Source organism: Manis pentadactyla, chromosome X, assembly GCF_030020395.1.
Source record: "Manis pentadactyla isolate mManPen7 chromosome X, mManPen7.hap1, whole genome shotgun sequence".
Lineage (NCBI taxonomy): Eukaryota > Metazoa > Chordata > Mammalia > Pholidota > Manidae > Manis > Manis pentadactyla.
In genome coordinates, this window is record NC_080038.1 from 130,887,780 (window position 1) to 130,901,162 (window position 13,383).

The window sequence follows — 13,383 nt, forward strand, 5'->3', positions numbered from 1 at the left end:
CCTACTTGGGAAGAGCAAGCATTCAAGGCTAACTCTTCTAACAAGTGCTCTGTATCTCTCACATGTTTTTCTTATTTTGTTTTCTTCTACAGACACCTCATCTCCTCCACCCTCTTCTAGCAGCCTCTGCTGTTCAACTGGCGTTTTCTCTTTTGCCTTCCACATTACGCACACCCCGGCCCTAATAGGCCTTCACTTGCCCTGTGGTTCCCTATACATAATGCCCCGTTTCTTGACATTTTATTGCCAAATTACTTGCTGCCTTCATTTTCTCCCCATTGATCCCGCCTTGACTGCAACCCCCTGCCCTCTCCAAGTCATCAATAACTGCCTTCTGGCAAAATCCAATGGCTTCGTCATGGTCTCCGTACTCCTTGACCTCTGAACCGTCTGCTGCACTCAGCAGGCTGACCGCTTTCAAATGCTCCTCCGGGAATTTCCATGGCCCCACTCTCCCCCAGTGCTCCTCTGTCTTCCTCTCTGTCTTCCCTTTCTGGCACTGATTCCTCCTCCCTTCACTCAAGAGGCTTATCCCAAAGGTGCAAAAGGCTAATAGTCACACTTGCTGTATTAACCTTCCCCAGGGGTCTGCATTTTCAGTGAGATTATTTATTAACTCAAAGTAATGCATTTCTGACAGAGACCTGCCAGGGAGTACAGGCTGTTTCTACCACCTGATAAATCACACCAGGTGACACGATCAACCTTCCTCCCTTCCCCTGCCCCTTTCCTAAAAGACATAATCCATCTTCAGCTCTCTGTGCTTCTCTCTGGTTCTTTATTTCCTAGGAAGACACAGCTGTCGTCAGGGACATCTAAATCTCTGCCTCTAACCCTGATCCCCCAACCACAGTTCTATACTGTTTTACCTGCTGCCTACAAGATACCTCCACTTGGATACCTACTTGGAGTCACTTGAAAGGCAACAGGTCTAAAATTACATCTGTCATCTCCTCTAGCCTGTGGGTCACCACTTCCTGTGGCTCCCCCTTCTAATGTGGCTCAGATTTGTCCTTTAACTTTCATTTCCTTGGGCTTACCATTTCCCAGCCCAACTGGCCTTTCTGTCTCTAGCCCCATCCCTCCAGTTTACCTGAAATATGTGGTTGCCAGATGAAGTAACATGAACACCCCTTGCATGTGCCTCTCCAGTACCCAGGACTCTCCTGGTCTCCAGGTGCCCGCTGTGTCAGTCTGAATGCCCCTTGCCTGACACCTGGGGTTCCTCATAGCCTGGCTGCATCTGACTCCATCCATCTCTTTCACTCCACCCAACGTCCTTCCTCTGCTCATAACGGACTGGCTTCCTCACTGTCCTGCAGAACAAAGGCCCCGTTCCTGTTCTCTCCTGAGACAAGAATGACCTCTACCTTACGAAAGCCTCACCTTTTCTCTTTGTGGCCCTCCCTCTCAAGTTATTCCATAATTTCTATGGAATCCATTGCTGAGACTACCCAGTCTGGCATTGCCTATTTTGGTCTGTTTTCTAGGTGCAGCCTGTGTTTTAGTCTGTTTTTAGGGAGTTCTTGCCTCCCCCCTCTCACAGCAGCTGGCAGTGTTGGGCCAAGAATGGGTGCTCTCTGACTGTCCAAGCATTTGACTTGATGGAAGAATGAATAAGGGACAAAAAAAACATGAAAAATGGAAGAAATGGTGTTCAAATTTGAAACATCTTACCTCGCATGTTCCATACTGCACCATTACTTGTGACATAAAAATCACATTGCCCAAGGTCTTAATATCCTCCCCTTCCCACGCCTGAATAGGTTCTGAAAGGATCTGCAGCTCCAGCTGTTTTCTCTTTCTTAGGTCTTGGCACTGCCCCTACAGAACCGAAATAGAACATAACAGATATAAGAATTCTTGTGAAACAGGCCTAAAGCGAGACTAAAGTGAGACGGGACTTTTGACTCTCAGATTTCCACTGAGCCCCTATTCCTCACCATGAATCCCATCATCAGGTCTGTTCCTGACAGACAGAAAGATCCACTACCCTCACCTCTGGGCTTGAGACCCCAAAAGTTTTGTGAGGAAGAGGTACTTTTCATTTTGCCAAAACATCAGGATGAAATGGTAGAAGGGGCTTGTTTCTCCCTCACTGCAACGGATATGGGGAGCCAAGCAGCAGAATCATATCAAACAGGGCCAGGAGAGCAGCAAGCAGATTCAGATCTGCCGGCTGGGGTACCTGCTTTAGCACCTCTCCATCTTGTCTGTCTTTGTGTAAATCACGCTTTAGTTACAAAGCAATTTTATTTTTCTAACATATAGTCCGTTTCCAACCAACTAACATCTTAATAAGAAAACAAAAAATAGTCTCCAGGAGTTATGGATAAAGAGAAGATTAAATTCCTTATGCCACAGCTTATCAAATTGATCTTATAATGAAACATATACACTGCCCTATAGTTCACTTAGGGATGAGTAGTAGATTATGAAAAAGCACTACATTAATTTTTATTCCTAAAAGAACTGGAGAAAAATACAACTAAGTTTCATGAGTACAAACTCAAAATACAAACCAAGAAACACTATGTGGGAGATAGACAGACAGACAGATAGATCACATCACTGCTTCAGAAAATGTGACATTTTCTTAGAGAAATTTAACAGTATTTATCCCAAACTGAATCTGTAAGTAAGTATAAGTTATGTTACTGTTTCCAAATGAATATCATAGTTTTGGGGGAGTATTCTCTATAAAATCTCTGCCTTTTAGCCAAATGGAAAGTTGAAGAAGTAAATTCATTGTGCACATATTTTTCAAACATCTATAATGGGAAAAAATACACTCTATCCATCAAAGCTAGTTTTACAACATGTAAAATGATCAGCAAGAAACATTGTTTTTAAAAAAGAGGCATTTTCTATTCAATTTACATAGGACAAAATAAGGGGGACACAAATGATAATAAATGTCATGGATTTCAATGGGCTGTTCTATTAGGTTGAACCATGTAAAACTGCCAACATTCAACTGTTTTTGACCTACGACAACAGCAATTTTAACCTAGTACCTTATCCTGATCTACTAGCTGTTTGATCGTGGACATGTCAGGTGATGGTGAATGTTGCATCACAGCCTTACAGCAAGAATCAATAACTAAACATTGATCCCAATCATTTGGAATGCTACAGAAATGTCTGCCTAGAAGGTAAACATAATCACTCTCCTAAAATAATGTTCCCTTTCCTCCTAAAATGCCACCAAGTGGTTTTACATCAGTGGCTTCAAGAAGACATTAACCATCACGCTCAAGGTAACAAGATTACAGGTAGCTTTGATAGCAATCTATATAAAGCAATTGTATTTTAGTAGTTTTTTTCCCCTTTAGATTTGATGGATTTCTTCCTCGTATGCAAAGAAAAAACTCACACCCTTTGGCATAAGTAGATGAATCCAGTATTGATGCCAATCAGTGAACAAGTTGCACAGATGTCAGGTGAGCAATGGGGGGTGGGGGGGTGGCAATAAAGACAAAGAGACAAAAGGAAACCCCCCACCTACACAGCAACGCTTAATGTGGCAGAGATTTCAAATGTGAGTGCTTTACACCCCCAGCCTGGCAACCTTTCACAGGTAAGCATGAGTTTTGGAAGACGAAATTAAATGAAACAATCACTGTGATACTGTCACTAAAGCTTACTGTTTCCACTCTCAAGACCTTTGCATAAGGAAATAAACGTGACACATAAGTTGCTCTTTTAGGAGCAAAGCATACAAAATGGAGAATTACAATTTTAGAACATCACCTACCATGAGAGTTTTGAATGCGATGATTGCTTTCAGAATATCCTGATGATCTGGATGTGTGTCCTATGAAAGGAATACATTTTAAAACAATATTAAGGAGAACAGATCAGTGGTTGCCAGGGGTAATGGCTGGGAGGAGGGTGAGGCTGTGGAGAGATAGAAAGAGAAAAATCGGGGGATGATGGAAGGGTTCTGTACTTTGATTCTGGTGGTGGCAACATGAATCTATGCATGTGTTTTAAGTCACAGAACCGTATGCCAAAAGAAAAAAGGCCATTTTACTGTATGCTAATTTGAAGATTAAAAAAATAAAACAGCACTTGAGCATTTGGAATCTCAGCACCCCCAATTATTAGGTGATTAAGAAATTAAGACAGCTGGTAGCACGTCATATATTTGGTTGCAACATACTAGGTGTGGTTATTGAGACAAGAGGCCCCATTTGCCTTTTGGCTGTCCTACTTTGGATAATAAATGTTAATTATTTGGAGAACATCATTTGGTCATGCTGTTGGTAAATGACAAGGGAACTATGGAAATAGAATAGAGGTTAGAGAAAAATCAATCCATTCTCATTTCCTAAAATGCCTCCATTTTCTTTCAGCAGCTGCAACATGGCAGATGGGAAAAAATTCCAAGTTTTATTCCACATGCTCCTTCTTAAGCAAGGTTATTACACATGGTCTGCAATTCCATGGTACTTACAACCTGACAAGTAGAGCTTCTTAGGGGTATATGTATACCAAACCTTTGGAATTTAGCTGGAATAATGGGAAGAGAAAATCTGCTGCTGGACCAGCCTTGGGTGATTAAATACGGAGCTGAACAGACAAGGGGTCTGACCCAAGCCAAGAACAGTATTACTTATGTAAAGAAAGGTCAGGTGCTTTTAGAGTTAAGTTGATCCTTACACAAATCAGCTGATGACTGTTCAGGTTCTACTCTGCCATTAGCCAGCAGCCATGGTAAACGAACAGAAAGTGGGGTCAAGGGTGTCACCGGATGGTGAACCAGTCCTAAAGGGTGTGTATTATGTGACGGTGGGAAGTGGAAGGCAGTTAGAGGCAGGTGACCAACAGCAAACAGAGGCAGGCATGGAAATGGGCCCTGATACCAGGAAGGCCAAAATAAAGGATCCAGGCAGTGGGAGCATCTGGGGATTTTTCTCCTCAACTAAGTGTATCTTAGTACTGTAGCACTGAGCAGTCACAGAAACTGAGGCTGCCAATTTCTAGATTTTTGTGATAAGCAAGGTGGGGCAAACCTCAAACGGTTCAGTGAACTGGTTTAGCTTTTGGAAAGGCATCCAGAGGTCAACACCTTCCCGAGCTTTAACTGAAATTTCATTCCGGCAGGCTTTCCGCACTAGCTCGCCACTGCCTCCAGCTTTCCGGTAGGTCAAATAACCTGAGAATGTGGTTTCGCTCAGAGTACATGCTTTCAATCCTTATAAATGCTGACAAGACTGGCAGTGTGCAACCTTTTTCTTTAAAGATAATCAAACCCTTTAAAACCTCAAAACCTTTCCCCAGACACAGGAAGAGCAAGTGGGGTAAACGCAGCCTCCCCACCCACGACCTCAGTCCCCCATGCTCGATAGCGCAAGGATGGTTCCAGAAGCCATCCCTGTTGATTAGCTTTTAATAAGAGGCTCTGGGCTCTTGATGAAAAAATATTCAATTATCAGGTCTTATTACAAACCTTAATATTTAGAAAGATTATAGCTATGCTACAGCTGTTGCAAGTAAACTCTAAGTTTATAAACAAAAACGTGAGGGAACTTTAATATCAATGAATGGATGCATAGAGAGATAAACTAATATTGGACCCATTTATTAATCTTCAGGGAACACCAGAATCTTCCGTCATAATCCAGCATCAGAAGGCTGAATGATCACAGTGCTCTAGAGATACATATTCCTGTGTATAGTGAAAGTGTACTTTACATTTTCTGATGTTGTTTGGCTTTGTTTATCTCCCACAATAAAGTTGTTCATAGACCACAACAACAGAAGATTTCTTGGTCGCTTTTGATTGAACCACCATCTACAGGTGAGAGGCCGGAAGAAAACTTAAGTCAACAAGTTAGCACAGACTTGAGAGATGTAACAGGATTGAGGCTGGGAGGAGTACGGAGTGGGGAGGGAGAATGATCAGGACTATTTAGCAGTAAGGATGGGGCTCTTTCAGTAATAAGATAAGTAAGTTCTGGGGATCTCCTGCACATGGTGATTGTACTTTATAACATCGTATTATATACTTGAAATTTGCTAAGAGTAGATTGTGAGTTCTCACCATAAAAAGAAATGTTAGCTATGTAGGGTGGTGGATGCATTAATTAACCTGATTGTGGTAATCATTTCATAATGTATACATATATCGAATTGTCACATTGTCACCTTTAAAATATCATGTTGTACAACCTAAATATATAGAATTTTTGTCAGTCATACCCCAATAAAGCTGGAAAAGATAAACAAAAATAAGTAAAAAAAAAACTAAGAAAAGAAAAATAATGCCCCCTTCTTATGTTGCTGCATAAAGAGGAAAACTAGGAGCCTGGAAAGTGGGAAGATTGGATCAAGTAAATGTTGAAGCCAAGGCTTTTTCTGAATTCCTCAGCAAGGTTGCTGTGGAGGCAGACCGGTTGCTTACTCCTGGACAGAGGCCCACACTTTGTGCATGAGCTTAAAAAAGCTCACCTTCCCTTACCTCCATGTGCCGTTCCAACTCTTGCAAGAGAGTGACATACTTTTCCAGCCGCATGAATGGTTTGCTGAGGCTTGTTGTTAAAATGAGGATACCTGGGCTGGATGCACCTTGCTTTTCCATAAATTGTTCCAGATCATCACTAGCAAAAAAACGAATATTGTTTTGTTACCACTTAATATTCTGAGGCAAGAATTACCAACTGAACATTATTTTACTGTATTATACACAATATAAAACCCAGCAAAAATTTGTTTCACTAGTCCGAATGCTGTCCAACTCATTTCAACTCAATTCAACAAACCTTTATTCAGATCCTCCTATGCAATCAGTATCACACCCAGCCCTGGGGCTACAGAGGTGAGCCAGTCAGCTCATGACCCCTAGATTCATTTGCTCATGCCACATTTATTGAGCATCTCCTAAGTGACAGGCTCTGTTCTCTACTGAGGATACAGCAATGAACAAAACAAAACTTCCTGTCCTTAAGAAGCCTGCACCCACAGATATAGGGCATACAGACCTCAATGTAGGATTTAAAACAATATTTTCTTAGTCACTTTAAACATTCTGGCTATTGGCTGGTCAGAAGCCAAGTGTAGCAACTCACCACGTGCTTCACATCTCCAAGACACCCATTTGTAATGCTGCAGAATCAAGTTCAAAATTCAGAGAGCAGCATGTTTGTATGACTAACCACAAAGTCACTGTAGCTTAGGATCTGAAACTGGCTACCCAAACAATTCCATAAGGCAACAACTTGGTTTAAAAAAAAATTGTATTAATATCTTATGACTATCTTACCACACTGATGGACAGTGACTGCAGTGGGGTGTGGAGGGGACTTGATAATATGGGTGAATGATGAAACCACAATGTTGCTCATGCGAAACCTTCATAAGACTGCATATCAGTCATACCTTAATTTAAAAAATATATTTTATGACTATGTCCTGCAAAAGTCTAATTCTAAGCTTGTGCTTTCCCTGCCCTTTAGCACCCTCTGGACTGTCTCCTTCCATCAATAAGATATTGAGTCCTGGGGCTGCATGAGCATTTTAATACTCATTTAACACAAAATATAAGCACAAAAGTACACCTAATGCCTACCTGACAGCATATTTGGAAATTTCTCCTTATTATTTGACCCCTTTACTCCTTGCTGGCCCCTGCATATCCAATCAGCCGCAAGCTTTCTTGAGTCTGTGTATTCCTTTCCATTCCCACTGCCACGGTTCACTTCAACAGTCCAACTGGCCTCCTTGCTTCCAGGCTTTATTGCTTCCAAACCCATCCTGCAGACCAGCACTTTAATCCTGTTGCTTTTCTCTTGAAGAACTTCAGATTGCCCACAAGGTCAAGTCTTAACTTTTTAAACTCCAACTGGCCCCACCGATCTTTCTCACCATCTCCAACAGGGGCCTCTACTAGAAAATGACCTATTTCTCCCCAGAGCACATCTCCTGCAGCAGTTTCCAAATGTGGTGTTTGCAGTAAGTTGTGACATATATTTAAAGAAACATGCTATCAGCAATAAAACACTAGTGGCTTTGGAATGGGGTGGACTGCAGGTTATCCCTATTACAGACACTCTCCTTCCTTGGGTTTTTGTGAGCAGGACAGAAAAGGTTGCAGTTTTGGGGACGGTGGGGGGATAAAGGGTCACTAAGATTCTCAATCATAATATAAGTCGGTCGCGGGGATAGTCATACAGCATGGAGAATATAGTCAACGTTTCTGTAACACCTTCCAATCTTGACAGACAGTAACTGCATTAGTAGGGGTGAGCATTTAGCAATGTGGGTAACTGTGGAACCACTCTGTTGTACATTTGAAAGCAATATAAGATTGTGTATCAACTACACTTCAATTTAAAAAATGAAAAGGACAGTTTCAGCTAAAGTACCAGCAGCCTTGAGTCCCACAGTATCACATGTACATCAGAGGGAAAATGAGCCAGGAATCACTACCTTAACAGAAGTTAGATCGCATCTGAGTGCTCACATCTAACAATACATGTTGAGTACTTTATCAATTTTTGCTATCTTGGTCCAGAAGCAGCCAAGAGGAGGGAAGTGCCCTGGACTTGGAAGTCATAGAACAGACTTGGCCACCCTGGATCAGTTACCTCGCCTTAGCTGACTCATCTGTAAAACAAATAATAAAAACGACTTCCTACTGAAATTGTGAAGATTATATATGGGGATTTCTAAGGCTGCTGTTCCATGCTGAGGTCTTTGCATGCATTCATTCTTGCTTCACATTCACCACACCATTTCAACACAGGTATCGTCCTCATTCACAGATGAAAACCCTGAGACTCAGGAAGGGCAAATAACAGCAAGTAAATAGATCAGCTGAGGGGCACAGCCAGGCCTGAAGTCAAAGCCTCAGGTCTTTCCATGACACCACAGTGCCTCTGTACAGGAAAGTATTTAGTAAACTTTAAAGTAATCAATAGATTCATTTTTATTGCTATTATTATTATCCCAAGGCAAATACTTTGCTCAAATCACATCTTTAAAAATTACCATTAAGCTGTGGTTTCCAGCTTAATGGAAAGTCAATTGATATTAAATTTCCAACCAAGAGCAGTAAATGTACAAAGAGGTTTAGAAATTCATTGCACATAAAATATAATTAGGAAAATAACTCGAATTTGGAGAGTGCATTTGAGTAGAAATGTAATTTAGAGAAAATCACTTTCCTGATTTCTTTTCTATTTGGTAAACAAGTCTTATTTTTTCTTTCCATGGCTAAATAACTGCCCACATCCTCAATGTTCTACTTTAATTGATGCAATAGGTTACAACAATTAAAAGCAAATGCTAATGTGTGTTTTGTCATTACTTTCCATGCAGTTTTCTAACCTCTAGGTTTGTTAAATATTATAAAAGACTTTTTTTAATTTTCAAAAAATTTTCCATATAACACAAGATTGGGTTATTGTGTCACTGGCTATTGGGAAGAAAAGAACATTTCACTAGTGCCCCCAAAAGAACAAAAGTCTCTTCTAAAGCCACTGCTTTAGAAACAGAGAAACAGATCCTAAAGGACACATTTTACTTAGCCAAATAAATGTAATACACAAGTTAATGTTACTGTACACAAACATATATCCTTATAGCAAAGAACAATCGGTCTTTAAAATGCAGCTTTTAATTTTACACAGCCCGTTTGAAATGTTAGTGGGTTAGGACTTGCTTTTCAAGCTTAATGTGTCTGTATATGTGATGTGATACAATGGAAGTAATTCTCAATGTATGAATGTTGTTTGAAACTCAACGTACATTTACCTCCTGGAACACGTGGGGGATGGGGTTCCGCTGTGTTCTGGGTTGAACTGGGAAGTTCAAGAAAATTCTCTTACATTATAATACCACCACACAGCCTAGCCATCTCACATAACAGTGCTGCTGGGGAATCTTTGCACAGATTTCTACTTTGAGAGATAATTCTCCCTAGAACAGCCGGAAAAGACTCAGATATGTCCCTTCCCTATCTCCTTCCTTCCCCACTAGCCTTTCATGGGGATCGCTGTGGCCTAAAAAGGGGAGCTGAGGCCAGAGGAGCTGGCAGGCGTGGGGCTCTGGCCAGGGGACCATCCCAGGGATGCCAGACAACTCGGTTGGATGGATCTCTACCAGCCCTTTCTCACGGATCCAGTCCCAGGGACTAGGCTGTCTGCTTCTCTTCTGGGCGCACCACTCGGTGCTTGTGCTCACTCCCACTTGCTCCCTTCCCTGGTTCAACGAAACGGAACGGAACCTAGCCTCAGAATTTTTCCTTTGCTCCTTGTCCCAGAAGCGAGTACAAAATTCTTTGGGTTTTTCTCAAAGTCTTCATTGCTGACAATGGTAAGCAATCAGTGACTAAAACTAACAAGAGGAAAAGTACACAGTGGTGTTTGTGGTGAGCGCTGTAACAGAGATGGAAGTCAGGTCCAGATCCGTCTTCGCGTTACTCCTGTCCTCTCCCTGCTCTTTTACCTCCGGGTCCGTCTCCCTCGTGCAAAGGACAGATGTCACGCCAAAGCACGGGAGAGAAGTGGGTATTTTTGTAAGGCAGAGGTTATTCCCAGGAAGAAACAACGGCTACAGAAATAAGCCAGAAGGGGAGAGAGAGGGGAAATCCCAAAAGACCTCACCCAGGGAACAGCTAAAGACTGAGGCACCATTCAAATATATGCAAATATGGGGGACACACCAAGGTTGGGGTCTGCTTACATGTCCACATTTAGACAATACGTTACTGCCTTTTTAACAAGGCACCCAGATGCAACCTTATAATTTTAAGGCTGCAGCCCTTCTCTTTGTCAATTGTCACGAACATTTCTGGTATGATACTGCCACCTGCTGGCCGAAAGGAAGAAGCTCAACTGACTGGCCGGCTCGGGCTCAGAGTGATTTTTTGCTTCTAAGCATCTACAGCTTCAGCAGGGAAAGAACAAGAAATCCACCAGTGTCCCTGGTTTAGCTGAAACCTTCATCTAATACAGGACCTTAATCTAAATTTTCTGTGAATTTCGTTCAACTAGGTTTTGCCTCTACTATGTCAGCACTAATTACTGCAAGATGCATGTAAAATAGCTAAAAACATATCTGAGGAAAACCCCAAGTACTTTAATTTTCATCCCTTACTTGTAAATAACCCAGTAAGATAAAAATTCAGTTTTCTGGGACTCCAGTGAGTCTATCATCATTTCAAGAGATATAAAATTCTCAAAAAACACCACTTACTAAAACCAAGCAAGCAGGGTATAATTCCCCAAAAGTTGAGAATCTTTAAATTAACTATGCAACAAACTTTAAATCATAATGTTTGAAGGAATCTCTACTGTTATTTATAACTTAAATTCCTAATATGGGTAAATGCAGTCAGTAACATTTTAGCACACAGAATCACAACAGAAACTTCTCCAAACACTACAAAAGTCTGCTCTTTGAGATGCTCCACATCCCTAATTATCAGGGAAATGCAAATAAAAACCACAATGAGATACCACCTCACACCAGTAAGGATGGCCAGCATCAAAAAGACTAGGAACAACAAATGCTCGCAAGGATGCGGAGAAAGGGGAACCTTCCTACACTGCTGGTGGGAATGTAAGCTAGTTCAAGCATTGTGGAAAGCAGTATGGAGGTTCCTCAAAAAACTAAAAATAGAAATAACTTTTGACCCGGGAATTCCACTCCTAGGAATTTACCCAAAGAATATAATTTCTCAGATTAAAAAAGACACATGCACCTCTATGTTTATCGCAGCACTATTTACAGTAGCCAAGAAATGGAAGCAACCTAAGTGTCCATCAGTAGATGAATGGATAAAGAAGATGTGGTACATATACACAATGGAATATTATTCAGCCATAGGAAGAAAACAAATCCTACCATTTGCAACAACATAGATGGAGCTGGAGGGTATTATGCTCAGTGAAATAAGCATGGGAGGAGGGGAGGGGAGGGGAAGGGCGGGTGGGGAGGGAAGGAGAAGGGGTTTGAGGGGTATTATGTTTAGTACACATGGGGTTTTGTACCCCACAGTTATAATAATTTTTAAAAAATTATAATAATTATTTTTAAGTCTGCTCTTTGAGGTACACCATTTCTTTCTGATATTTACCCAGAACTGCTTTTCTCAGATTAAAAAAAAAAGGATATATGCTCATAAAAACGCAGAGCTAACATGAGGGGTATCTCCTTTTACTGGTATTAAGACAGTTGCCCTCACACACACAGGATGTTTATGTATCCATCATGGGAAAAATGTCTCTAGGCAATTTTTTTCTTTATTAAAGATAGGTAGCAAAGTACGAAAAGATTCCTAAAACTGATAAAAAACCAGTGCAGGACTGTGGTTCCAGTGAGCAGGAAATATTGGCGAACGCACAGGACTGCAACTGTGGCTATAATTTGTTTCTTAAGCTGAATTATGGGTATGTGGGGGTACTTAATTTTTTAAATCTCTGTTCTTTGTATGCTTGCAATAGCACAGAAGTTTTTACTAAAAAACAACTGGGAGTTGGTAGAAAATGAATAAAGTAGAAATAGAAAGTGGTGACCTTGTGCTGAATTTGGGGTACTCTGTGGGGTACAATGTGGGGGAATTTTCACACCAACCCTGTAATGTAGATGACTTTGTTCTCATTTTACAAGTGAGGAAACTAAGGGTTAGAATTAAGTGAACTACTTGGGATAAAACAGCTTCTCAGTGGCAGAATTGTAATGAGACAATAAAAAAGTGGTAAAAAGTTTGGGCTGAGATCAAGATGTGGCACAAAGGGCCTTAAAAGGAAATGCTGAGGAGTTTCACTTTCAGGAAGGTGACATGAGATTGTCCATGAACCTACTCTCCAGTGAAACAAACAGAGCTGGTGGAAATTATACAATCAACCATTTAAAGTCTCTAGAAATTGTCCTAATGGCGTATGATAAGTGAAAACAAAATTATTCAAAAAAATATTCTAAAACTCAGCCATGACCTGGCATCCTCTTCTCTCCTCCCCTCCCAGCCCAGCTTCACAGAAGCTCCACTCTGGGCAAGTGAGGCCAAGAAGACAGGCCTCCTTGTGCCCTCAGCTTCCAATCCAAGGAAGCAATCTCTCACTAGCGCACTTCACCTGCTTCAACTCTGAGTGAAAGAAGCCACATTCCTGGTGAGTGTGGCTAAGAGGTTACTTACTCTCCTCTACTCGGCCCCCACACATAGGGAGAAGTCTGTATCCCAGGAGTGGGAGGCTAAAAACACGGGGGCCCAATCACTCTCAGCCCAGTTCACTTGTAGGGTAGAGGTTCCATGTTGGGAGAGGCAAAGACCAGAGCCTCCAGCCCTGCCCCGCCCCCGTGCCCAGAGCAGTGGCTCAAAGATTTTGCCCAGGGGGAAAGGAACAGAGAGCTCTAAAGCTCCCCACAGGGGACTTA

At 41.6% G+C, this 13,383-nt stretch overlaps 1 protein-coding gene across 8 annotated transcripts in view; it reads right to left on the reverse strand.

Moving 5' to 3' along the window:
• Positions 1 to 13,383, reverse strand: part of ARHGEF6 (Rac/Cdc42 guanine nucleotide exchange factor 6) — a 94,032-nt gene that overhangs the window by 15,497 nt on the left and 65,152 nt on the right. For all 8 annotated transcript variants that reach the window (XM_036919168.2, XM_036919165.2, XM_036919166.2 and 5 more), the window contains 3 exons: positions 6,467 to 6,605; positions 3,758 to 3,817; positions 1,678 to 1,824 (listed from right to left, as the gene is read on the reverse strand). In XM_036919168.2, coding sequence (XP_036775063.1) covers positions 1,678 to 1,824; positions 3,758 to 3,817; positions 6,467 to 6,605 — 346 coding nt within the window. The remainder of the gene's footprint in view (positions 1 to 1,677; positions 1,825 to 3,757; positions 3,818 to 6,466; positions 6,606 to 13,383) is intronic.